Source organism: Micropterus salmoides, unplaced genomic scaffold (genome assembly GCF_014851395.1).
Source record: "Micropterus salmoides isolate LMB-PRFRI ecotype aquatic unplaced genomic scaffold, ASM1485139v1 Ms_hic_scaffold_11, whole genome shotgun sequence".
Taxonomy (NCBI): domain Eukaryota; kingdom Metazoa; phylum Chordata; class Actinopteri; order Centrarchiformes; family Centrarchidae; genus Micropterus; species Micropterus salmoides.
In genome coordinates this window covers 18648801-18676676 of record NW_024040152.1, presented here as the reverse complement: position 1 = coordinate 18676676, position 27876 = coordinate 18648801, and the positions used below count along the sequence as shown (strand labels likewise).

General features: G+C 38.7%; 5 protein-coding genes across 13 annotated transcripts in view; 1 reads left to right on the top strand and 4 right to left on the bottom strand.

Annotated features, from left to right (window-relative positions):
• kif13a (kinesin family member 13A) overlaps positions 1–8167 on the bottom strand; it is a 38108-nt gene extending 29941 nt beyond the window's left edge. For all 9 annotated transcript variants that reach the window (XM_038711636.1, XM_038711641.1, XM_038711642.1 and 6 more), the window contains exons 1-2: positions 7812–8167; positions 7493–7583 (exon numbers count right to left, since the gene is read on the bottom strand). In XM_038711636.1, the coding sequence (XP_038567564.1) occupies positions 7493–7583; positions 7812–7866 (146 nt within the window). In that variant the 5' untranslated portion in view covers positions 7867–8167. The remainder of the gene's footprint in view (positions 1–7492; positions 7584–7811) is intronic.
• Positions 8168–8496: 329 nt separating this feature from the next.
• On the bottom strand, positions 8497–10467 carry LOC119896862 (E3 ubiquitin-protein ligase NHLRC1-like). The gene is made up of 2 exons (XM_038710289.1): positions 10344–10467; positions 8497–9962 (listed from the first exon to the last, which is right to left on the bottom strand). Exon 2 carries the CDS (start codon positions 9901–9903, stop codon positions 8674–8676), a length of 1230 nt encoding a protein of 409 aa, XP_038566217.1. The 5' UTR covers positions 9904–9962; positions 10344–10467; the 3' UTR covers positions 8497–8673.
• Positions 10468–10796: 329 nt separating this feature from the next.
• Positions 10797–19956, bottom strand: ptdss1a (phosphatidylserine synthase 1a). Its single transcript, XM_038711633.1, has 13 exons — positions 19561–19956; positions 18933–19024; positions 18429–18473; positions 18217–18341; positions 17938–18096; positions 17539–17690; positions 16619–16760; positions 13840–13952; positions 13568–13633; positions 13171–13270; positions 12849–12917; positions 12513–12579; positions 10797–12326 (listed from the first exon to the last, which is right to left on the bottom strand). Exons 1-13 carry the CDS (start codon positions 19740–19742, stop codon positions 12232–12234), a joined length of 1407 nt encoding a protein of 468 aa, XP_038567561.1. The 5' UTR covers positions 19743–19956; the 3' UTR covers positions 10797–12231.
• A 1046-nt stretch (positions 19957–21002) lies between these two features.
• On the bottom strand, positions 21003–23892 carry LOC119897724. The gene is made up of 7 exons (XM_038711634.1): positions 23746–23892; positions 23502–23667; positions 23266–23370; positions 22873–22929; positions 22041–22148; positions 21819–21935; positions 21003–21729 (listed from the first exon to the last, which is right to left on the bottom strand). Exons 1-7 carry the CDS (start codon positions 23823–23825, stop codon positions 21700–21702), a joined length of 663 nt encoding a protein of 220 aa, XP_038567562.1. The 5' UTR covers positions 23826–23892; the 3' UTR covers positions 21003–21699.
• A 102-nt stretch (positions 23893–23994) lies between these two features.
• Positions 23995–27876, top strand: part of si:ch211-269k10.4 (uncharacterized protein LOC100150242 homolog) — a 5087-nt gene continuing 1205 nt past the window's right edge. The window contains exons 1-4 of the mRNA XM_038711635.1: positions 23995–24212; positions 25312–25488; positions 27445–27564; positions 27745–27801. Coding sequence (XP_038567563.1) covers positions 25321–25488; positions 27445–27564; positions 27745–27801 — 345 coding nt within the window. The 5' untranslated portion in view covers positions 23995–24212; positions 25312–25320. The remainder of the gene's footprint in view (positions 24213–25311; positions 25489–27444; positions 27565–27744; positions 27802–27876) is intronic.

Here is a 27876-nt window from a genome sequence, read left to right as displayed (position 1 = left end):
ACCCAACCTAGGGGTTGGACGACATACACTTATCTGTGAAGTTGTTTTTCCGACAGTGTGTGTTCATGTGCTTTTAAGTCGGAATCTGGAATTAACATGGATGCTACTACAAAGATGTGTTGGATTAGCATTATCAGAGTGTATAAACAACACGCAGACATCTAGGTCACTCTACATGGACAGCAAATTAACCATTATAACCATATTACAAATTACATGTTTGCAAAATATGTATAATGCAATATGTGATTTGGCACGAATCAAAGTTCTGTATACTTCTTTATGTCCCAAGTGCTAAGCTATGTGTCATCCTCCATTTGTCCAAATGTCTCTTCTTTTATTATTTCTAATAAACTAGTTGCCTACTACTACTAAAGTAACTTCTTTTTCTTCGTACATCAACGTAGTGAAGAAATGTGCTCCGTTTGGGCTATTGTAGAAACATGGCGGTGCAACATGGTGACATCCACGTAAGGGGACCCGCGGTGTATGTAGAAAGAAATGGCTCATTCTAAGGTAATAAAAACATAACGGTTCATTATGTCAGGTCTTTATATACCACTGAAAACATAGGAAAAAAGTATCTTCGCTGGAAGACCTAACAATTCATACACATCTGTTGGTGTATTCCATTTCACACCCGAATTGACGGCGTTCCAGTTAGTCGGAAAACCTCGCTCAGCCAGCCGTTCTTTACAACTAGCCCTGTTAACCATTGTTACGCTGGTTGATAAAAAAAACACACTGTGCGGTATTTACTCATACTAAACACTGTAGCAACACATCCACAGACAGCAGTTGGACAGCACTTTGTGTACAAAAAATTATATGAGAGACAGAAGTGCTAATAAACAGTATAAACTACAACTTTCACCAACTGTTGATACTCGGAGCAGCTATCTGGGATCACAAAGTCAGGGTAGAGCGCTACTCCCGACCTTCCAAGTCAGAAATCCAACTTAAGGGGGCGTTCCCTTTGAAATTTCTGACTTTGAACTCTGAAATTCTGACTTCCCATGTCAAATGGAAAGCACCGTGTAATGTGACAAAGGGCCACAACTAGATGCAGCTTTTTTGTAACAGGTCACAAGCCCAAAAGGTTTGGAACCACTGATTTAGTCTTCAACAATGTCTAGAATTTATAAAAGTTTTGTGTAAAATAACACTTCAGCAAAACAAAGCGGAGTAAACAATTTAATATTTCCCTCTTGACGGTATTAAGTAGACTAAAATGGAAATACCCACGTAAAGTACAAGTACCTCAAAATACTTGACTACTTGAGTAAATTACATGTTATATTCAACAACTAGTTAAGCATTTTTGAAACCTTGAATCATTGTTATAAATGCAAAAAATAATCTTGAAAATATCTGAGGAGGCTGGGGAATATCACTCATTAGGTAATCGACATAACTGCACAATGTGTCTGTATCTTGGCAACCGCTGTCACTAAGCAACAGTGGTAAACATGGAGGCGAGACAACCGACCAGCCCCATGAGTCAAAGTTCCCATATGAAACCAAGCTCAGGTCCTCAAAAGAAGTCTTAATGAATAACACTGCCATCAGCAGCGCACATGATGCTCATACCAACTTCTGTGTGGACCTCTAAGTTTCCATAACAAATGTTAACAACACAACATATGATGCAGGCATGGTCTAATTTAATCCTCTCCGGTATTTCTGACACCACTGTGACAAGCTGGGTAAGCAGGCAGTGGACCAAGTCAAGTGTGTGTGTGTATGCTAAAACACAGAGAGGTATACTGACCCCATCTGCTCTAAAGACTTAAATCTGGTTAGTTTCAAAGGCAATAAACAAACTAGAAAGAGGTGAAGTTCATCAATTTGTTTAATATGGTAAGGTTTCCTCTCCAGGGGAAATGAAGTGACACATTTACTACCAGGACACACCTCCTTTGACCCTGTCTGCTTGCTAGATGTCATTTATCTGAATACATGTGCTGTGTGGCTGCTAAGGACAATAGACAACAAAAGCCGGAGCAAGGATGCACATAAAGTGCAAAACATATCACAAAAGTCATTTATTGCAAAGAGAAAATGCCAAATAGATTTTTATGTTAATTACATGCATTAACATAATGAGAATATCTAATGAGCAGAATATTCGTTTCCAGACAGAGACAAGTTAAATGTGTTTTTAAAGCTTTTGTTCATGTTGCCTGTCTCCACTTCCCCTGAATGAAACTGAAAGTGAGTCCAAAATAAAACTATCTCACCATGAAATTTAATTCATGTAAACACAACAAGCCAGTTTCAAAACTTCAAAAAGGCCTCATCTGAGAGAATCATGCAAGAAGGAAAACCAAAATCGTTACGGTAAAAATGTCTGAGAGTGGATTTTTACATAGGTTGCTCGCAGAATGAGAAGCCACATCTGAGATTAATGAGGCACAGGCTTCACAAAGAGGGAGGACGCCATCTTTTCTCAATTCCGGATCAAGATGTAAACAATGTCCCACCCTCTACACAAACAGGGAACAGTCCTCGAGAGAGTACAATCGCTTTATCATCAACTCAGAACACTTTCTCCTAATAGCGCACATGAATAAAGCGTTGGAGAGAAAAGTTGGGCTGATAGTGTGTAATTTAGACCAACTCTGAGAACATCTTCCTGAATGGAAATGTTGATTATTGGCACGTAGGGAGCGAAATGGAAAGACAAAGGAAACATTCCTGAGGGCAGCCATTAGACAAGGCTGCCTAGTCATTCAGTAAAGGCTTGTTTTAGAACACATGATGACACTTGGCAGAAAATGTGACCAACCTCCAAAACGTCAACAACATAGGAGACTGTCATGTCTACTCAACACCTTTTTGTGTCTTTGACATCTATGGATCATAATGGGCTAACAAACAAACAGACAGCATTAGAGGCTAACTGCAAAGGGCTTAACAAAACACATGTTGACCACACTGGGTTGGCTCCGGCAGTCACCAGGGACAGCAGTAGAGTGCAATCAAATTTAAAGGAACAGTTCGATATTTTGGAAATTCTGCCCTTTTACTTTCTAGCAGAGTTACATGACAAGACTGACACCACTCTCATATATGTTTTGTAACCAGTGTTGGGGAGTAACGTGTTACTAGTAACCTCTAATAATACTGTAATAATATTACTTTTCCCAGTAACTAAGTAGTGTAACTAATTACTTTTCTAAAACAGTAATATTATTACTAGTTACTAATGCAAGTAACACAGTCTGATGCAAAGAACATTGTCGTCTAGTGTAAACTCTGTGCGACCAGCAAAAAGCTTTCAACTGCGAACATTTCTACATCTGATTTATTGAAGCATCTGAAGCAGCACAGCAACATGAAACTTACAGAAAGAAACTGCGGCAGCTGCTGCCACTGATGCTTGGACTCGTCGGGAGAGAGTGGCGTTAACGTAATGTTTTGTAACTGCTGAATACTGCTCTTATAAACAGGCTACATGTGCAGAAAAAACGCTGTTTAAAAGTTGGGATTTACTTGCTTTATTTTTTATTTCAGCCGCTGGTGTTAAACGATAGGCCTAGGCTATATGCTTTGTAAAAACCATACTCCTTGCTACTGTTATAAATATGATATTAGTTAAAAAGTCGGGAGAGTCAGTGTTTCTCATAATTAGCCTATAATTTGGATAATTATCAAAACTGACCGCCACGTATTGATTTTCAAATTTCTTTACAAGGTGTATTTAAAATCATATTTAAATGAGGGGCTGTATTGCGGAGCACATATTCGTGCAGCACCTCCTCGCTCGCTCCCTCTTTCTCTCTCTCTCTCTCGTTTTACATTTAGACTGTGGCTGGCTAGCGGTTTTCCCCTGTTTTCAGTCTTTATGCTAAGCTAAGGTCACAAGCTACTGGCTGTAGCTTCATATTTTTACAGATATAAGAGTGGTATCGATCTTCTCATCTTATTGTCTGACAAAAAGTGAGTTAGCGTATTTACTATTTTTTTTCAACAGTAGCATTTTCAGTAACTTCTATTACCTCTTAGGTTGTGAGAAAATAGTTTTGGAGGACCTAACCATTCAGCTATCTCTGAAAAAATATGTGTCCAACATAATTGAAAGATGAGGGAGCACAGAACATGTAGCACCCTTCTGGTGGATGTCTTTCTAAGTGTAGCTTCTCTCCACACAATTCAGATTACACTATCCAAATAAGCACGATAAGTCAGTCAAGTGGAGATAAACACAATTGAGCTCGTCTAACCATTAGTGATACGGAAAAGATTAAAGCGGGAATTACAAGCTTGGTCACAAACATTATCAGATAAAGACATACTTCCACTGGTCATGCTGAAATTCTGGACTGCCAAGCTACTGCATGGAGTGTAAGAAAGTTACATTTTGATCCTTAAAAATAGGATAAATCAGACTTCAGTCCGCTTTTCTAAAAAAGTTTGTTGTGGTTAGGTTTTCTCTGTGTATTTAGACTTAAATATAAGAGGGGGGGGGGGGTTACATAAAGAAGGTTACAAAAAGACTGAATGACCCTGTACTCAATTGTTGGACATGCTGTGGCATGACAGATGTAATATGAACCCATTATGTGTGAGTCGAAGGGTATTTTCTTGTCATGATACTCATCCCCTGTGCAGACAGCAGCCTCAGGTATTTCTCTGCCTCTCCACCCTCCCCTCCATTGTGTCTAAACCCCAAAGGAGAGCCGACTGGCGCGTGAAAACAAAACTACTTTCCCAGTTTCCCATTTCAAATATGCCCTTTGTGCCAACTTAACAGGCAGATGAAAGAAAAAACTTAGGAAATGTAACCTGTCGCCCTGAAGTCACAATCGATGTTTCATATGCCCACCACTGAGATTACTTTTCATTTCTCAGGGAAATAGGAGAGGTGGGTATGGGTCACGAGTGTTGCCATAATGCTCAGTGGTGCAAAGAACGAAGCTTAGCCATCAAAGAAAATCCCTTATATTTCTTCAAATTCTTTAGGTGACTTAAGTCTACATGTTTTCATGGTGCTGTGTGGTCTCTGCAAAACCAGATTAAAATTCAGACACAATTTGGAACATTGTCAGCTCAAAGTTCAACCCGAAGGAGACTTTATTTCTGTATTTTATCAGACTGAAGTCACATTTAGTATTTTGAGATATTGAGGAAATCTAGTGGGGTAAAAACAGTTTCACTGAAATCCAAACAATGTTACATCATGTCTTTCCATTGTTAAATCCAATATTTCAAAATCTATAGCCTAAGCAATAAACAAGAGTTCACTTTATTTCGGATGTGTCTACATAAAAATATCTACTGTTATTTTTTGTCTGAGGCTGTGTCTGAGCATCCCATGAGAGAGAAAAGGTTCCCATGGTCTTAGGCCTTCAGGCATATTTGGCATGCTAATACCCACTAAATCTGACGCATTTCCAACACACAGGAACAGGTGTCCTCAAAACAAGGCAAAGTCTTAGCAATCAGGGTATCCCTTTCTGCGGCACCACAAGCAGCCGAGAGGAAAATTATATGGTTTGAGAAAACCATGGCAGCCTAAACACAGAGACCTAAAACACACACATACACAGCACTAGCACTGAAATGTTAACAAGTAATTATATGCTTGGACTACACTATAGAAAAGAAATGTGACATAATAAAACCAAACTGAATCAAAACTGTTCAAGGCCATGGTCACTCAGAATGTAGTACCTTAGAAATCACAAATAAATAAAATTGCTTTCATTTTGAAAATAGGTTTGGCAGAATAAAAATAGACCCTGGATAAACCCAGCTAGAGTGAAAGTGAATCCATCATGTCTAAGTCCAAGAAAGGAATTTCTGTGCTACTGATACAACATCTAAATCAGATATAAAAACTTCCCCTGAATGGCAATGTGAAATGTGTCTCACTCAACAACATGGCAACAGGTAGCATCAGATCCAAATCCTTCTCACTTAACTGAGAAAATACTCCAGCAGTAGTCACTCTGTATCTACACTTACTGTCATTCCTCTGACCTCTCACCCACGACAGCTTTTTGTTCTCCTCATGCATCCTGTTCCACATATGTTTCTTTGAGCGTGATTTGTTTAATTGCCTGGAATGTCACCATTGTGTGGCAATTTCTGTTCTCATAATTGCCTTAAATACAGGTTAATGTGTGGACCTGAGCTACTGCTAATGCTGCTCATTACCATTTAATGCTTACTGGTGGTTACGTGGAACAGCAGAGAAAGTGTTACACTTTAACAAGCCTGGATGTGGGCCATGAGAAAGCCTGTGACTATGGTATGTTTACCTCAGAAGCCTTCATTTTTACACAGTGGACTTTAACTGCAGAGAGTTGTTCATTCAAAATCATCCTAAATAACCTATTTTGAGGGATAAATCAAATGGTAGTAATAAAAGAAAAGAGTCCTGGATTTGTTTTGCAAAATGAGCATCCTTTTAGGTTTATTTGTGCTTGTGGGTAATCAGGTCAGCTGTTTAATCATGTGTGACGTCAACAGCAGAGGAGAGCAAATGAACCAAGCACAAAAATTGTGAAAACGGACCGATCTTAACAGTCATGACATTTCAAAGACTTCACAAGTGTACAGCCATCATTAGCCTACATGCTATGTGAGTCCATTATTCTGAAAGCATGTCCGAGCACAAGCCAGCACAAACTGCAGCTTTTTATTTTTTTTGCTGACCTTCAATATGCAGAGTGTGAAACATTAGAGGATGCTCAGTTTTCCTTTTGTCCCAGTCTTTTCTCACTTTCAACCATAAAAAGACCAGGCCAGTAACACAGTGTCATGTCACACCACTGTAAATGCAATATAAGTGAAATCAGTTCTGAATGGAGATTTATGGCGATACCCAGAGGATCGACATAAATCTGCCCCCCCCCCCCCATTATGCATAATATAAGGGTATTATATTATATGTATATGTAGTATTATGCTGTGGTGATTTGCATTGCAAAGTTCACATGAATTGCATAACATAATATCATGTTGCAAGCAGGTGGGTGACAGACATCATGTCCTCAGCAGCAGCAGCAGCAGTGAAGTTATCCTGATTGGCTACTACATTTATTTACGGTCATTTATGTAAAGAAATGTTTTGAATTCAAGATAAACGTTTGTCAGGCAAGTTAAATCCTCATTACTGTGGATCAGGATCATGTGCGTGCTGTCTGATGATCTGACTTCAGTTCAGACTAGTGTTGCAGGAGCTCATTGCACAGATAGTCATATGCTAAGCTTGAATGTTATTGTTAGTGTGTTACAACCAGGGTGGTATAAAGTTATTACACTGAGAGTGCAGTCTGCACTTTTCTGCTCTTACAGATATTTCCAAAAACACCCAGAGCCCCCATATGTGTACTACGAAGACTTTTGTGCTCTATTGCACCCAGACTAACTACAGTAAGGCAAAATATGCCACAACAACAAGCTAACTGCATTGTATGGCTCGTTATAATATAGCATGCCTATCATTTGCAAATATAGTTGGCAGTATTTCAGCTTTGTTTACCTGTTCTCTCCTTTTGTATTTGATGGTGGTGGGTGTAGAACTGTTTGGTTGTCCTCCATATCCACGACACATTTTGTATTCAGTTCAATTTCTGCAGAGAGACATTTGTTGGGAAAGTAAAGCAGAATGCGGGGGTGTGAAAAAAAATTGAATTGAAAAAATTCTAGCTACTTTGACCGTCTTCAAACTGTACTCAAGTCTGACTTCATGCTCCTAACTCAAGCTGAGATCAGCAATGGCGAAGAAATCAAAACTTTATGATAACGTAGCATGACAGAAATGCGAGTTTGCAAATAGAAACCATTGTTATAACACTTACCCCTGCGGTTCATGGGCCGAACTCTCACTGCAACTTTTACCTTTGTATCCGACATTTTCGTCCACTTTTCACTCCCACCCTGTCTATGTGCCGAGCTATCCGTGTAATAGTCTGTGAACCCCGACAAGAAGCCCGGATTTCTGCCAAAAATAAAGGGCAGCGGCTTTAGTTAAACAACCCCAAAAGAGTCCAGACCTCGAGGAGAAGAGATTGGAATATGTTCATTTCCCCCCTTATATCCATCCGGGCTCTCTTTTTGTACAAATCCAGCACTCTGCTCCAGTCCCAGACAGCATCCCCACCGCCATCTTCCACTGGGAGCACGACTGCTTTCCTCTGGCAGACTGGAGACGGCTGTGCCACAGAGGGGGAAAGGATTTACGCACCGCTTATGGGGGCGGGGGACCAGTGGACGAGAAATGTGAGGCCGTGTGACAAGCTGATTGACAAGAACCCAAGATAAGCATTATTTTAAGACAGTTTGGAAGGAAGAATAAACAGCAGAAATAAAAGGTAATTTTAAAAAGTCATAAAACATAGATTCTCACTCTCTCTGACACACTCACACACCAAGTGAATTGCTTTTTTTTTTTTATTATTTATAGTCAATATTAGATCGCCCTTATTATTAATAATAATAAATTAAACACTTTACTATGTATTAGTAAGTGAAACTATTTTATTTTTTTAAAAGCTGGGACAATAACAGGACAAAAACATAAGATTGTATGACTGATGGTCTCTCTAAAAACATTGCCTCATACAACAAAATTTAACTTATATTTATAAATAGTAATCTCATAATATTCATCATAATAATATGATAATCTACATTTCACATCTAGGCCTGTTCAAACATGAGCTATATCATGGTTCTAGCTACAGATTTAGCAGAATAAATCTTCACTGTATGGTTTCCACTGTCCAGAATGACCACCGTGTTGTTCAGTGACACCAGTCCAACTGGACGGATAAGGTGGTCTCCGACAAGAGGAGTCAGGGCTGGGCCATTCTGGAGCTTCCCCAAACTCCAAATCATTCCCTGATTGGAGTCAATCACAATCACATCTCCATCTCTGTCAAAGGCCACGCCTGACATGTTCAGCCTCACTGTGGACTGCAGGGTCAGGCTAAAACTGTCTGTCTGACAAAGTAGGTGGAAGTCTTTTGTTAGCACTCTCAGTCTTGTGTGTTGGTGCCTCCCTGGTGGATATGAGTCACCAGGTAGATGCTCCATCACTGCAGTGTTCCCAGTCACGTGACAGCAGGCCACCGCTTTTGGATGCTGGAGGCCTGAAAAGGCTGTTTGATGCTCCAGAATGAGACCATGAGTATAGTCCACTTTGACCTGGGACAGCGTGCCGGCCTGGACGTCTGAGACCAGGATGTGGCCACAGCTGTCTGTATCCACACCCCAGGGCATCTGGAAGGATTCTTTTACCGTCACTACATGGTTCCCCCTGGATGTAAAAACCTTTACAGCTTTATCCCCTGCATCAGTCACCACCACGTAACCACAGAGAGTCACCGCCACATCCAATGGGTAACAGATCTCTCCACTGGCTAGTCCTCTTCGCCCAAAACTGTGCAGCTTCTTGCCCTGTGGACTGAACACCACAACCCTCTTCTCTCCATCGTGCACCACCACTATTGTCCCTGAACACCCCAAAACGGCTATCCCAGTGGGGTTGACGAGAGTCCCCCACCCGCCAAAGGTTTTGTCAAGGTGCAAAGCTGTGGATGTCAGACCTGCAGCCAAGCCAAGGCCTCCCTTTGCCCTGTGAGTAGGAGTAGATGATGTGGGACTCCAAGACAACAGCAGCTCCTGCAGGTCACTAAGAACCTGGCAGTGGGATGTGCTGTCAACGCTGCACAGCTGTCGACAGAACGGGCACTCCAGCTTCCTCAGGAGAGGGTGGGATAGAGCGGTGATGCATTCCAGACAGAGTACATGGCCACAGGAAAGGTTCTGTGGTCTGTGCTGCCTCTGCTGAGTGCTGAACTTCTCGAAGCAGACTTTACACTCCAATAAATTGATCTGAATCTCTCTCAGAATCCCCTCTGGAGTCAGGGAACCAGGATTCTTGTCCATAATTGAAATATCCTGATGTTCTTTACGCCTACTGAGACTGTTCGCCCAACTGGTGCAGGCTGCAGGAGGTTCAGGAAACCAAAAAAAGAAAGACTTGTAATTTAAGTGAGATGGAGAGAATGAAGGAGGGCAATGAAAGCAGAGCACTGCAACATTTTTGTCAACACACTCATGTCCTGTGCTTTAGGCCGAAAGGGTCACGTGACATTTTGCACAACAGTGAAGCTCTCTGCTGCCCTCCTTTGGAAATCAACTTACAATCAATTTACAAATACACCACGCAAGTTTGTTATAGCCCTTTGTTTTGAACACAAACAGCAGAATAGCAGAGAAATAAAGCAATTCATTATTTAATATGTAGTATTAAAACAGAAAAGGTATTTGGCTGGATTCAAAAGCAGGATCTGCAACAAATTGTTACAGTCTACCTTAATACTCACTGCAGGGTGACAGCTGCTGACAACTCAAGGATTTTTCTTTCAGCAGACACAATTTCTAGATATACCTCTGCTACTACTGTTCATGTTTAGGACAATACGTCAGTTTTTACTGTTCACCCAGCCGTACCTTGAAAAACATCTTGTTATAGGTCGACATGAGACAGCTATTTCAGTCTGAGATTCATGGTGTGCAGACTGAGTGCAATTGGATACCACACAGGCAGTGCTTCAGTCAGCCAATCCGGCACTCCTTTGCTGCAGCAGGGCACTCTTCGGGGGTCAAGCAAGGTCATTCATGATTTCCTTTCTCTTGTTACTCAAAAAGCCTCCTACTTAAATGAATATCATAACTAAACAAAAATAATGTCTTTAATGAAGCCATTTATTGTTAAAAGGCTGTTGTTTCTGTATTTCAAAAAAGAGCAAATACCTCAAATAATAACTCACAAACAGTTTAAGAGGAAATGTAAAACAGTTTAATATGTTTCATTATTTCACAGTGAAAAAGAACAGCACAGGTCATTCTCAACAGAATTTTGGCAAATGACATCTAAATCCAGAGACAATGTACCATTTATAGTGTCTACTGTAGCACAGGAGCCTGGTCCACTCCACAGAGGGCAATGTCTGGATTGTCGAGGATTATGAGGGATATATCTGCACTGAGGTGATGCTGACAGAGCAATTAAAAATAAGCCTCCAGTATAGCACTCAAGTACAGAAAAATCAAACACAAAAAGCCCAAATTTAGTATTAGTACTAACTGAAAAAAGTGTGAATAAAAACATGCTAACAGGCACAAGGGGTCAATTAAAATTTTACATTGACTGTGAAATACATTAAAATAACACTACTGATGTCCTGGTGTGCAGTGTTATATAAACATATGTTGACTACTCCTATAACATTTTACCCACAAAAACACTTGATTTGACAGAGCCATGCAAATTCAATAAATGCAATAACAAGAAGTTTGACAATAAAACAAAGGAATTTGAATAATTGCCCTTCATTATCAGTACAGTAAAAGAAAAAAAAGATAGCAGCCACAGATGGAGAAGAGTGAAATCACTCAAGGTTACAATGATTCACAAAATACAAACTGTACAGCATTTGCAAGAAAACATTCTGAAAAGTGCTTAAACTGTGTGCTCTGCTTGGTTCCAGGTCAAACACGAACCTCAGTCGATGATCCTAACAAGCTAAATCTGTCTTGCATTGAAATCCTGCCCACATTCAAGGCCACAAAACAAGTGTGAACATCTATGATGCAAATAGACAATCAATGACAAACGCTAATAATAAGCCTTTCTGTGCTATAAACGTAGAGGCTCCAATTAATTTGATAAATTGCACATAATGGCTTTTAACATTGAAATGTGTTGGACCAACATACTGGCGTTAAGGCTGGTGTAAACCAGTCAAATGTACATTAACCATCAGTGATATACTTTATCACAGGATAAATAAGTTTGTAAATTATAGTTTATCAGCTACACTGATCATGCAGTCACATCTAGAATTAGCAGTTTTTATTGCCATCTCTGTCTCTCACAAACACAAAATACCATTCTTTCTCTCTATCTCTGTCTTCACACATACAGAAACCTGTGATCAGTGGTTTAAGAGTTTTTTTATGACTACAACACACACTTAAGTATGCATCTCTGTAGTCTAAGCCTCTGTGCACTCCTAACAACACTGTATGGACCTGTTCATGCACTTAGTCTCTCCTCTCACCACTTCCTCTACCATTTGTGGGGGCTTTCTACACCTCAATAACACCGGGAAGTGGTTGTATCTTTACCCCCTTTCCAACCTGTGATCCTTCACACCTGGCTCCATGGACTGAGTTCAGGAGTCGCCCACCAGCCTCTGTCTCCAACTCCTACTGGCTGTCCAGGCCGTTAATGGATTTGGTCTTTCCCAAGCCTTTCCCTCTACACCTGGTTGTAGGGCTGCCGCTGTCCACTTCTGTCTCTCCTGAAACATGACGGTCAAACACTTGAGTTTATAAAAAGAAGCAATTAAGCTTTTCACATTTACAGTAACTAAAACAACACCCCAAACACTAGGGGTAAGCCCATTACACGATTACAAATGAATATTAATGTATACTTTTACAAGACATTTATATGTAGTTTATTGATCACAGTAAAGTCCTTGTACCTTTAAATCCTTCTGACATGTAGTCAGGAGAGTCTGCATAATTACTATCTTCACATTCTGAGAGGCTCTGTGAAAGAAAAAGAGGTCAGACATTACACACATACCATTAACTGGGCAGGGAGCATATAGCAGCTAACTGACCCTTTACAGCGAAATCTTTAAAAGGAATAAGTCTGGAATTTTTTTTTTTCCTGGAAAATTTTAAACAACCGGATCATAAATTAACCAGTAAATTCAAGCTGCCAGGTTTAGAGATTTAAGTTTGTTTTATTTTTTATTAACTATATAACATACATAACAGGGCATAAAACACTATATTTAAAGAAATAAACATACCTTTTCTCTTGGACCATAATTTTCAGCAAACCACACCATTCCATAGAGGCACAGGAATGTAATGAAGGCCTAAAAACACATCATGTAATGATTCAGGGGAAATCCATAATCAATCACTTACAGCACAGAAAGTTTTTGATGTTTAAATGTTTTTTATGCTGAAACAAAAAGATATATGTGAAAAATGACGGGGTGGTGGTGTCAAAGTTAAGGCACAAGACTTCATGTATTTTAAAGCATGATGTGCTAATTACTAACTGCAGAAGCCCACAGTAATTCATATTGACACAGAAGTACAATAATAACGTGATCGTGATCTTACCAAACACAGTAGCCAGAGGATCACATAGAGGACCTGTGTTTTTGAGAACAGGTCCTGTCCAAATTTAATACACGCCAAGGCCTCCAGAAAAGCTATTGCCCTGTTAATAAAAGAAAAAACATACATTTGAACCGTGATCCACCTGCAGTAAACTTTCAATTTAACTGACAATAAACAGCTCAAAACACATAAGCCCTTTCACCTGATAGCTGTGCTATGTTCACTGACATGAACATGTTAACATTGGTTTAGTGAAATTTATTACCCTTGTAGATCCCACAAGTCACCTCATTTATCTACTCTCATTGCTTGTGGTTATGTGATTGCTCACCACAGGTACACTGCGGTTCAAAAAATTATCAACTTCAGTCAGCGATACAATTTAGGTTTCACTTACCCAAACACCCAGCACTGGGTCCCAACTCTCTTGCACTGTGTGTCTGTAAGGTACGCATAATATTGCCTAAAACAAATAAAGCAAATATTAATTAACTTCTGCTGCAGCTCTACTCAGTTACTTGCCTTAGCGTCAATTCTGTCAAATCTCCAAAACAAGGAACTAGATATATAAACATACACCAATGTACAATATCCAAAACAAATCTGGCATTATTCATGTCTAGGGATCATTTCATTTCCCTACTAATAAAAATGACTTTTGTGTTTTACCTCACTGTTGGTGCTGTGATGATGCCAACAAAGAGGATCCGACACCAGCTAAGAGCATGACTTGCAGGAAAGACGAAAATGTGCTTGAGGAAGAATGTGTTCAACTCTGTTAGCTATGGACAAAGAGGGAGACAGACAGAAGAGAATAAAGGTTTCCATGTATAATGGCTACTGCATACAACACAGAGAAGTACGACAGAAACACATTTCTCCTGTTTTGGTTCTGTATTCAATGGGGCTGGACCCGAATATTCGAACATTGGGTACCCATTCGATTTTCAATTAAGAGATTCGAATATTGAGTTGTTTTTTTTTCGTGCATCTGACCTCCGCTTATAGCAGTGAACGAAATGTTCCAGTTCATATGAAAATGAAGCCCTCAGCTGTGTGGGAGTACTTTAAACTGAGTAATGATAATCAAAGTGTGGCAGTTATGGCGTTTATTAACTTTACAGTTGCTAAATTTAATTACAGTTCAAACAGTCAAATTGCCTGCATTTTAAAGTTAATCATTAAACTGTCGGCTACAACAAACAAACGACAACATAATGAACACATTTATATAATTATTAGGACTCAATCATCCTTTGATTATTTGCCGTTATTTACTATCGAACTTCGAAGCTCAAAAAATGACATTCAGGACAGCCTTAGTATTCAAGCAGACTTGGATTATGAGCATTATGTCCCCAAATTAAGGGGGACCAAAATGCTATGGTCAGATATAAATCATCTTAAATAAAAAGTATTCATATTTAATGTTTGGTTCCAAATTTTTGCACATATTAATAGGTAAAATGATTATCCATGGTGATGCTGCTTGTTTCTGTTTTTTTTTTTTTTTACTTTGGTGTTTGCTAGCACTATAACACATGGCAAGTGTGCTAGAGTACAGAGCCAAAATGAAAACTGTGTCACTTCTACTTATGGACTGCATTACACTTTAATTGCATTGGCCTTTTTTTTATTACAGCAGACAGCAAGCCATGACACAGTAGCATGCACAATGCCACGATCCTGAAACTGAATCTGAAGCAACTAAATGGAATTAAGCCAATCATTTTTTTTATTTATACCTGTGCTTTTTCCTACTGTGACATGTCAAAATGTCTTGAGTGAAAATACTGTAAACACATTTTGCATGAGGATTAAAAACTTAAAATGTGCCTGTAGATTAAAGAGCCAAATGTTTTTAACACACTATATTCCAACTTTCAGGTTACATCTCACACACTGGGGTCAGTGTTGTTGCTTGTATTATCCTAAAGCTAGCAAATATAAACAACTCATAGGTGTCAATAACTGAAGAATTCTTTATGACTTTATTTCAATACAGATAATCTCACTGTAGATTAATCCCACTGGAATTACATGTGCTGTACCATTATTTCCCAGTTTCTTGTTGACTATAAGCCACGATGCACAAAGATACTGCACACTTAAAGTTTTTGGGTTATTTTTCAGCAAGACAAACTTTTTTATATTGCCTTTTTTTCTGTCATGAACTTTTGTCTCACATGATGACCTTTACCATGCACCAGTCTTTATGGGGGGGACCATAAATTTATCTCACAGCAAACAGTTTGATGTCATAGCAGGACAAGCACAGGTCTCACACATAATATGTAATGACAGCTCTGTTCCATTAACATGTGCCAGTAAGCCACGCCAGTGAGACTGCTCGCACAAAAGCAGGGCCCAGGAACTGACCCATCTACAAGGAATGCATCCGTTACATCTGTGTTCGATGAGTCAAAATGTGTGCTGCGAGTAAGGCCTATTGGCAGAGAAACTCTTTAATTAGTGCCTTATTACAGGCAGATGCACTGAAAAAGTTAATCAGTTCAGCCTGTAGTTAAAACATGTAGACAGAGCCAACATTTTTGAAAGAAATACACAGTATGTTGCCTGCTATAACTTCCCATTTTTAGAAATGAAATCTGGGCCTTTCTAGCAATTCCAGTTGTCCATGTTCAAAACCTTTTCAAGGGCTAAGTACAGTACATGAATTGTTTTACAAAAATGTCACTCTTATTGAAACCACTCTGGGTAGAGGCTAGGACTCTAACAAACAAAGATTCTCTCACAATCAAAGTCACACTTGGATTAACATATTGGCAACGATACCAGCAGTTCATTTTGGGGGACACTTTGTTCAAGTCCCTCTCATCCGGACTGAAAGATAATGAGACGGAGGCCTGCTGCCATGTTATTCACTCATTTAGCCCAGGGCCTGTGTGGCTGAGCCCAGTGAAGAGCAGCTAAACTGTCACCACGCTGAGTAGAGCTGAGCCGTCGACCATCTCTTCAACTACTTCTCAAAGACTGGTAATTACTATTTAAAGCCTCAAGAGATTTGGGAACTGCCTGAGTGAGGGAGAGGGGAGGACAAAGTTGTTTCATCACCACACAAAAATGAGAGAAACAGCAGCTTTCATCGCCATAGCAGCAAGTGACTAGAAATTTGGCAGCCATAGGTGACTCTTATGAAGAGAGCAACGGAGCTAAGTTAAGTTCTCCATCCATGGTTTTCTCATTATAATAAATTGCTCCCAAGTAATCCAGCCTGTCTTTCACTCTTGTGGGATAAGCTGTTAATGTGTAGACAGCAGGACACTCGTGCATTATATGGACTGAAGTGAGACAGGTTTTAGATTTCAACAATGGAAAAGGCAATTAGATTAGCCTTGACTTAGCACGCAGAGCACACCGGATGATCCCCGACTAGTCAGCACTTAGTCACCATGAGATGGTGAAAGAGGATTTCTCACTGACCCACCTGCCAGATGATCATGAACAGATAGACGCCCGTTACTCGCTGCAGGGAAGACTTTGGGTCAAGCCAGCGTACGTAGGTCCAACTTGCGGGGGTGAACTGTAACACGGCTCGTTTGATCTTGCCTGTGGTGGTGTGGATGTCCCTGGATGGGAAGTGCAGGATGAGGATTACAAAGACTTGCAGATAGATTTACAGTAAGTATTATGTTAGTGCACCAGACAAAGTCAGATGAAAGTAATGCCATCACATTAATTATTCATGTCCCCTGATGAACTTGTGAGATAATATTTTAAAACAACAATTTATACATCCTAACATGGTATATAAAATGGCTTGCTTGAGTGGAATTGACTTTACAGTGATGCTACAAAAGAGTAGGAGCTAATTTAACGTATTAGATAGAGGTTATTTATCTGAATTTACATGCCTTAATTATTCTGACTTTGACTATAATTTTCTTAAATAGTACACACAATTACACATTTATAACATAGATAATAGTTATTAATGAAATATTAAAAACCACTTGAGAAGACAAATACAGTAAAGCTACCTTATATCGAACTCACAATAAAAAAATCTTTAATTAACATAATAAAGCATAATGGCTAAAGATTGAAGAACAGTTACACAAATTCTTTGGCTTGTGATATTATCTTTTAGGGCTAATTTTTATGTTCCAGTTTAAATTAAAGTAACTTACAAAGGTTGATTATGTATTACTGCCGCTATGTTATTATATGTATTATTACCGAATTAGGGCTGATCCCATGAAATGTATGCATCAGGGTTATAAACCCCACTTTCCTTTTCACAACCTGTAAATAACCTGGTACTGTTTACACAGACTTAGGATTAATACAAAACTGGAAACAATTTTAACACAGTTATAGTTAATTTCCAGAATGCAAAGTTCATACTTAATACTGGCCCAATGGTAGGTCCTCATCTCCAAAAAGCGGCAGACAGTCATGCCAAGCCAGATGCCTCCACCATTACACAGCAGAATGTCGAGAATCACTTGGTCCCACCAGCACTCAGCAAAGTTAGGCAGCAGATGCATGAAGAACAGCTATGGGAACAGGAGATTGGGAGGCTATGAGAGTCTGAAAAACTGTGAACTTCTCAGCTTAATATTACGTTATATCAAATTATTGAGAATGGCCAAAGCCCATCAATTTCCACCAGATCACAACCTTAAATTGACTTCAGAATTTCTCCATTATAAAGAGAAAAAGATGGAGAGGCAGATAGAGAGAATGTAATAGGCCACAGGATGGTAAGTGTGTGACAAACTTATAAGGTGTGTGCTTCCTTACCTCAGTAAGCTCCCAAGTAATACTGATAGTCCAGCAGAGGCCATAGCTGCGTATTAGCAGTGCCTTCATACCCCAGCCCCAGAAATGGCTGAATGCAAAAATGTCAAAATGGCTCAGGATTCTCTCCCAGGTGATGACATGGCAGTTTACAGCATATTCCTGCAGAGAGCAGCAAAGATAGCCTCATTAAAATGATTGTTAATCCCCATGTACTGTACATATCTGGTGTGTAACAAATCAAGCTGTATATGAGTTTCTGAGTAAGCCTACATCACGCACCATTATGTCTGCCTCTCTCTTGGCATAACGCAGGTTTGGGTCTAACCAATACATTAGCTGCTTCACCTGCTGCCAGTTGAGGAAAATTATGAAAACCAGGAACAGGAAGTAGAGGACACTCAGACCTTAACAGCAGAGAGACATGGCATTAAGAAGGGAAATCTAAAAAGGTCCAAACAGCAAAGAAACCGTTTTCTTTTAGCAATACTCACCAAAAACTATTCGCCATATTGCTGGATGTGGTCTGGTGAATGGACCTACAGTAAATCACATACAGATACTGTCAAAAGATATAATCTACAAATGATGGAGTGGACATTGGTTTCTCATTAAAACAAGTCTTTTTTACTTTATATTATTGTTTCACATATACAACTTATAGCCCTGGGCACATTTCCTTCCTAGTGGCCACTGGTAGATGTGATTTGTGGCTTTGAGGAGCTAAAATCCCTGTTCTGAGAACAGACTAACAATAGTGACCAGAAATTACACTGGTAATACCATACTGAATGAGGTTGTTCATCAGACTGTTTCAAATTGTGTACATGTGTTTATATTATATTTATTCATCTCATACTTAGGTCCTTATCAAGGTTCAACATGTAACTTAAAGCTGTCATTATTAATGACTGTGCTAATATGTCTGTTTGTGAAGTAGCTTCAGGCTAACTTTAATTAAGGGCTACAAAATAATAACAGTGTCCTTTTTCGCTCACCGTTTGGAAATGCCAAAACACTGATGACAAGGAAGAAGGAGATGACCAGGATGAGCCCCACCCAGAGATTGTTGTCAGGATTTCCATCATCTCTGCAGGCACGGTTAAGCAGACATTACACCAGGGATACAGTGGTATATGTTAATCTGCCCATTTTATGAGCAGTCTATGCTTCACTTCGCCTCCACAACTGTAGTGATGTGTATGTGCCTCAAATGGCAAACAGAAACTAGAGTCTACGTTATACAATTGTGGTTTGTAAAACAGATAAACACTTTAAATGTAGCGTTATGACTAGTCTCCTTGCCAGTTACATTGTTGTAGCCATTGTCAGCACGGGGCACTGTTCATCACTGGACTAACGTTACCGTTATATAACCCAACACTTCTTGTTATTAGCCTAGGTGAAAGATTAATTAATGACAGCAAAATGTAACGTTAGACAGTCCTCACTGAGAAAGTAATTACAGTGTTTTTATGTGCATGTAAAGCTTCTCTTAGTGAAAAAAAGCATTAAAGAGTAGCTAAGAGCTAGCTATCCTCTGTGTACCTGGCACTCTCACAGCATCACTGCGCCTGTTAGCCGACCGCTAGCTAACTAAGCTAACGTTAGCTGCGAACGACTTACCTTGCGAACGCGAAATACATCAAACTGAGCACCGTGCATGTCAGCAACGTGATCGTGTGCGGCCTGTAGAAAAACTCTATGGTGATATCTTCCACCTGCTGCTCGTTTATCATTCGGAAATGCATTCTGTAATTCACATCATCCTTGCTCAAGGTATGAGATCCGCTGTACACGGACGCCATAGATGAACGCAGCAGTCAGGAAGAAAGTGATCCGCCACGGCCAAGGAGCAGCAGCAGCCAACACAGACTGTTACAGGAAATGGTTAAAATAAAGATAAAATGATTTCATGGCTAGCTAGCAGCTTACAGATTTGAACTGACAGATGAGCAGAAAGATCGAGAGAAGGTTAAAAGAGGGAAGACAGTTATAGAGAAAGTGTTAACTTTTGATTGTGATTGGTGTGCATGTCTGTAGGGAGTGTCCCGAAGCGGAAGAGTTCACGTGCCCTCCTTCAACATGTGCTGCTTGGACTGTTTTTAGCGTGACCTTCATCCAAGGACTTTAAAGCTTGACATCTGAACTGAGGCTGACTTCTAAATCTACCTAATTAATGAACTGAAATGAATGAACTATGTTACACTGTGACCTCCTTTATAATTATGTAAACAAAAAACAGGGTCAGCCCACAGGTTTTGTGAACTAGTACAACAGGGCAGTTACTTGAATGTCAAAGTAATGTGTTTCCTAGAATTCATCTTTCACTGAAAGGTACATGTACTTGACTTGCTTTGATGTGTTCATCTCCCCCATGTGGCCGCTCATGGCTTCACATATCACTGAAACTAAAAACTCCCTAGCTTACAGCAGGAGTCGCTATCATTTTTCACCAAATGTAGCAAGAAAGTCACCCCCCATGGGCGCCACAATTATGTTCATGTTATTTGTGGTAGTTAAGGAAACAAGCACTGAGCGATCTGAAAATATTTCACCCACAATCTCCCTGATTTTAGTAAATTGAGAATCTGGGTTGAAAAAGTCACCCACTGTGACTGTACAGGCAATAGGTAATAACAAAAAATAATTATGAGCAAAAAGTTCGACAAAAGCATTTTTGTACCTACTAGAATACCACTAACCTCTACCCTGAGTTGAGGGTACATTTCATAGAATTAGCTGAAGAACAGGTTTGGGTTTACAAAATTGCCCAACAATTTTAGGTTTTCATGGCAATTATTTATTCTTGTTGTAACACACAATTTAAAAAGTGGCTTGTTATCTTTGGTAGTACACCCTTACTATTTCTTCCACTTGATTATTGTAGGCTACAAGTCTATAGAATATTTCATTTGTAGTTTGTAGCAAATGGATCACCAAAATGTATTTTTTAAATAACTGATTTGCACTAATCTTTAAACCAGTCAATTATTTTAGCTGTTATCTGACATTTTCTAAAGTAGAGGAAGGTGTTGTCGGCCCACAAGAATACAAATGAAACATAAACAAAATAATCATTTTTATTTGCCTTAAACAAAGTCATAACGTGATTCACAAAGATCAGAGTAAAAACAAAAAATGATTAAATATCAGTGAAAAAAAATCTACATATGCAAAAGACTATATTGACTCTCTCTGCTTGAGTTCAAGATTCTGTCATCTCAAAGCCCAGGAGTCATGACAGCAAAAGGCTCAACTTTATACTTTAATCAGGATAAGACAAATGAGCTGATGATGATGATCTCAGGCTGCATGCAGACAGTAAAAAGGACAGTTTAAATGATGTGCCACTGGTTAAAAACATACACGAAATTTTAAAATATGAACTAAACCTCCTGGAGTTGAGACAATACAATGCAACATTCTTCAAGATAAGATAAGATAAACTATGCAGGGGAATTGAAATAGCACAGCAGCAAAAGGAAGTCTAAGAACAGATGCGTAGATAAATTATAGAAATGTACAGAAGCACAGTTCTGTATCAGTAAACTTGATTGTATTTTTCTCTTAATAATTCAGATTTTTCAAAGAATCATCAAAATAATCTATATCCAAGAAGTGGCTCATTCACATGCAATCTGTTGTTGTTCTGTAATGAAAACAATAGTTAATTTAACATTCTTTGTGTGTTATATGGCATTGACACCCTATGTAAATAGGTGTTTGGTCGTTGGTTTGTTGAGCTCAATAAAGCCTGTATATTCAGTCTGCCTGTTTCAGCAGTATGATGGGCTGCAAAATAAACAACAATATTAGTTACAAATAATCTTGTTGCTCTCACAGTATGCTTAGTTGCTATGTGTATGAGGAAAGTGACATACCAAAGAGTTGAAATGTTGTCTGCATATAGCTTTACTTGACCAGTAGATCAAGTATACCGCTATTAACTTTTCAACAACCAGCAGAGTCATAATTAGTCCCTTCATTCCCATATAAACCTATGAAAAAGGTTGAGACCGTAGTGGGAGTGAATACACATTTGCTTTGTATTTCAGACAGCCATGGAGATTACTTAATAAAGGACAAATGCTCTGTTCCTTTACCTTATGGTTGCGGTGATTGTAGTCATTTGACATAGAAATAGCGCAGAGAGTAATTGCTGCTACTGACCAGAAGAAGCTGATGATGTTCACAGAGAATGACAGCTTTGTCTGAAAGGTGAAAAAGGCAGTAAAAGGCAAATGGACTACATTTAGAAACTACTTTTCTACAATATTAGACACAATTCTTTCCAACATTGCCTTTCAATCGCAAGTTGGGGTTCAGTGTCTTGCTCAAAGACACAGATCAGCAGTAATTATGCAGACATTACTGAAAATAATAAGGAACCAACACAATCATAACAACAACAACAACAACAACAACAACAACAACAATAATAATAATAATAATTCCTTTTCTTACAAACCAGGATCAGACAAGTTATGATGAGCCTTATTTAAATTATCAGACATAATTATTTAGATTTCAGTACAAAATAATTCAAATCACATGTTGCTATTTGGCCCTGCGATGGACTGGCGACCTGTCCAGGGTGTACCACGCCTTTTCGCCCGATGTAAGCTCCAGCCCCCCCTCAACCCTGTACGCAGGATAAGCGGTTGACGATGGATGGATGGATGTTGCTATTTATTTTTAACTGGCAAATTATCTAAATATATGTTTGTTAGTTATAATCATTCACTTATTGGTGCTACAAATAACTTATTGGCTACAAGTAACTTATAAACAAACTTTGAAGTTAGAAGTCTAAATGGAAGGCAAGCTTCACTGTCACACTTAAACATGTGAAATACTATACAATGCTATGTCACCATGTTTAGTTATTAATGTTGGATTTTTCACTTTAGTACAAAAACTTCATTTGTATCTTACCACATGCATGTTTGGAGATTTTCCAGCAGCATAGGACAGCATGCCAGAGACCACAAACTAAGATATTGATAAAACAATTAAATTATTATTCACAGAAATTCAAAACTGAAAATTGCAGAATATCACAAGAATACAAGATAAAATAAGATAAGATAAGATGAACATTATTGTCCCCATACAGGGCAATTGAAATGTCACAGCAAGAAAAGGAAGTACAAGAACAAAGGCGTATATATACTTTTCTCTATTGTACAATAACAGTGTATAACATATTAAATACCTAAAGAACTGGTTTCGAATTGTATTTCCTGAATTAATTAATAATTCAAACATTTCAAAGAAACATCTGGTAACTTATGGGAGTGATTTACATTTTATTGCAATTGTATTTACCAGAATACTGGGTAGAGTGTCTGTCCAGACGGGGAACCTGTGATTGAGGTCTGTAAAAAGCAGACCTAGAGTCACAATGAACACACCAGCGATGGCTTGGGCTGCCTAATTAAAAACAGATAAAAATATTGCATTACAATGCTGCATGTTTTGCATGTAAATTGAGATTAAGCATATAGAGCTACAAAATAGTCTCTGATCATGACTCTGCCTGTGTAAGAAACAATTCAACTTACTCCAAGAGGTTTAGGTTTTCCTTTAACAACAAAGACCTTGTAGGAGTCTCTGTACACACACTGAAACTTCTCCGGCATCAGTTGACCCTCTTGAGCATCCTTTAGACTGCCAATGGGAATGGTGATGAACATTGATTCATCACATACAAATGTCTTCTTCATCATCCTGTGAACAAGATCAAAGCAAAGAACGTTAAAGCAGTTTATATGACCTGTTATTGAGGTTTTCAGCAATGCAGTGTACCTTTGTTTCTTCTCGTATCTTGATTCTGAAATTCTCTGAGTTGTCAAAAGGAAATAACCTAGCAAGTGAATTGTCTTCATCTCCCACTCTCTTTCTTCCTCTCTCTCTCTCTCTCTCTCTCTCTCTCTCACATACACACACACACACACACACACACACACACCCACCCATGAAATGCTTGCATGCAGACTGATTTGGTAAACATTTAAAACTGTGAGGACCTAATATTTTTACTTATTGGTGTTTTTTTTTAAATCAGTAGTCAATAACATGCAACTTATGGAAATGAGGAACTTATGGTTGAACATGATGGTTCTGTAGAGACCAGTGGCAGAATGAGGAAGTTAAGGCGTGAAGTGACCTCATCTTTCAAAGTATTTGTGGGGAAGTGAAGATCATGCCTGAAGAGTGAGGCACTCGTTGAGACAGATACACAGTTTGAATATTTACTCCTTGAGCCAAACGTGGTAAGAATCCCATTCTAAGATCTTTATTGAATTACAATGAAAAAAGCTTTGTTTTACACATTTGCATTAGGGAGTGTGAATTTGCAAGCAGCTCAAAGTCAGCTTATGGATGTGTATGTACTCTAATCGATCAGAAGTTTTTTAAGTATATTAAAAGTGTCACCTAAGAAACTATAAGAAATTATAATGTGAATGAGAATTGTTGGGAGCTGCTGTATTTTCCATCACCTTAGATTCAATGCTTAATTTTGCTTGGAAGTTTTTGTGGTAATGTCTCTTGCAGGCCATTGAAGGATTCAGAAACCTGCACAGAATGACTTTTTTAAAATTTAATTTGTTTGTTTTTTTTAACTTAGTTTGTTTTTTTAACTTAGTTTGTTTGACGAAGACTGAATTGATTTATGCAAAACCCAACTGTATATTTATTTATCATGAAAAAGCCAATGATACTTCTAGTAAAATACTGATCTTGCACTGAACAATAAATGTATGAATCTGCAAACACCATCACATATGTAAAGTCCTTCATTTCAACACTGTTTTCAGTTTGTTATAAATTCAAAAACAAATGGGGCTAAGGAACAACTAAAATAAAACTAAATCACATTTGGTATCAGCCACATATATAAGTAAACCAGAAACACCTGCACAATGTACGTATACTACGTATTGAAATGCTTTGCAAAAGAACTGCAATAAATATGACCTTATTCATTGCGCTTAGATTTCCTTAATTGTTTGTGTATGTAATAGTTCCATGGTCATTTTAAAAGTTGTTATTTGTGGTGATAATGTATTATATTGCATTATTAACACATCTCTATTTATCTCTAATATCTTGTGGACCTTAATGACATCGAGACACAACAAGACTACAGCAGTCTCAAAAATGAAGTAGAACCTCACAATGTCAGCAATTCAAAATTATTTTGACAATTTATTACAGAACTGTTGTATGGCATTGCATTACAATGTACAAGGATTTCTATTTTTTTGGTAACTCACTGTTGTCCCATGTTAAGCCTAAATCAGAAAAGATTCACAGTACAAATGTAAGAACACATAATGATTTTTAAATCATAATATGTACCATGATTAGAGAAGCACCATGGCCTGCGCCGACGTTGACATGGATATCCATGGAACTGATGAGGAGCTACTCAGAGCCAACCGGAGAGAGCCGCCAATGATGCGACATTACCAAGCTTTAGAGCTCCTGCCAGACAACAAAAGGCCGCTGCATGACCTGCTGCAGAAACAACCTGCTGTGTTGGGGGTAAGAATGACAAAAACACTCAAGAAACAGGCTACAAGAAAACCTACACTTTCTTTCTAAGTATGGTATCATGCAATCTAATGCCACAGCCAATGAACAAAGCCTCTGAGAAGGTCATATCACAATCAGAATCAGTTATAATGGCCAGGTATGTGCACACATATGCGGAATTAGACTCCTGTCTTCCATTACTCTTGATGTACATACACAGAACAAGCTTAAACAAAACAGCTCAGTAATAAGGGTGTGGTGATGGGGAAGTGGATAAGACACATGGCTTTGGTGCGAGAGTCCACTGTGAGACACCAATGTGTCCCTGTGCAAGACACTTAACCCCCAGTTGCTCCAGAGGCGTGCAACCTCTGACATATATAACAATTGTAAGTTTGGATAAAAAGCCTAAATGAATAAATGTTAATATTAAAAACCGACACAGACTACAATGAACATACACACCATCAACAAAGACAATAACATTTGTGGACAGCAGGACAATAGTGTAACGGAGCAGAGTGCAAAGGAGGCTGGAATAAATGCTTTTGTGCAGGTGTCATGAACATGAGGTAAGGGGGATATGACATATACAGTATATACAATACATACAATGTGAACAGCTACTGAATTACAAAATTGAACAATAAACACTAATAAATGGTAAACAGAAAACAGTTTACAGGTAAATGTTAGAGTCCGAGTCACAAGGTTATTGTAGAAGGATTGTTCATCACACTGTGTGTCTGGACTTAACTGTGCATCAGAGTGATGGCCTGTGGGTAGAAACTGTTCCTTTTTTCTTTTTTGGCCATGCAGTGCTCTGTAGCACCTAAACTATTACTGAGACTTGTAACAGAGGCATTGATTCAACTTTATGGTAATTTAGGTGTTGGTGTTGTACTCTAATTGTACTTTAACTCCATCTTATTGTAAGAAAATCATGTTATTTTTTCCACAGCATTAAAATTAGGTTTTGTAACCCCAATTACTGTATAACACTGTCTACTTGTGCTACTGTCAGCCTGCATTAACTGCTTCAGTTAATGTAATTGTAATCAGGTCTTTACAGTATTATTCAGTACATGTGAGTGTTAGCGTATTGCTTGCAACAATACCACAAAGTCATAGAAAAAAGGAAATAAGATGGTGGGGTTTTTTTCTCATAGACTGCCTCTTTGCACCATGCATGAAAATTTAATTTGAAAAGTCCAGTCAAAAGTGATCACAATCTTTTAAGCATTCCTCCCTGTGACTATGTGACATAATGTCTAATAATATTTAGACCGTAAAGATATTACATACAGAAAAGAGGTGCAGTGAAGAGGGATGTCCAAAAGTACTTGTGCCCATTGTGCAGATTTGGGCCGCAGCAACAGGAAATGGTTGTTTGGGTAGGGGGTGGGGGTGTGAAGGATATTTGTGTGTGTGTAACAGTTTAACAGTCTGTTATATTAGTATAACAGACAGGTAGACTGTAATACTAACATTTTAATGGATATTGTATTTATTTTTGTTATTAATTTTATAGTTCTTTGTATTTGGTAAACTATTTCCAGTAAAGATATATACATTGTCATGAATTCACAAATTGCAGTCACATAACAATAACAATAATTAATGAATTATCAGACATGTTGAACTATCGTGTTTAAACACTTGAACAGCATCAGTCAATGCATAACCTAAGATTTCACCATTATCTGAGATCTTTTGTATGTCGATGTCCCCGAGCAGTTGGGGGTTCAGGGGCTTGCTCAAGGCCACCTTCTGCAGTGCCCAGGAGCACCTCTCCAGCTATCAGTCCACACTCCATATCTTTTTTCATAGCTCAAACCGCCGACGCTCTGGTTGCCTTACGGACTGAGCTACTGCCGCACCTTAGTTTTTCAAAAATGTATACCAAAAGAATTATTTTTATTGGCATGGGAGTGTGTCGTTTATTTGTCTCTGTTCCTCTGTCAGTCTCTGCAGGTGGTCAGTGGTTTCCTCAGTGTTGGAGTTGGAATTGTTTTTGCTGTGACCCAGGAAATGGGGGAGTCCCTTTTCAGTCTCTTCAGAGTTTCTCAATTGACCGGAGCACTCGTAAGTCTCTACTCAAATTGCTTAAGTTTTATTTAAAAAATCATCATGCACTAAATAAAGCAGATAAATCGAGTGCTAATATATTCACCTTGTCTTTAATATAGAGACTCGTTAAGTCAATAGTGTGAAAACGTGCAGACGTTTTTAGTCAGCTCTAAGCTGCACTCTTCTACTCTGCAGTTCATTGTTGCTGGAGTTGTTTCCAACCTGTTGTTCAAATATCCAGCATTACTACCTGTAAGTACAACTCAATACAAGCCCAACAAACAACACATTACAGAGAAAGGGTCTATTCTGAATCCATTAGGTAAT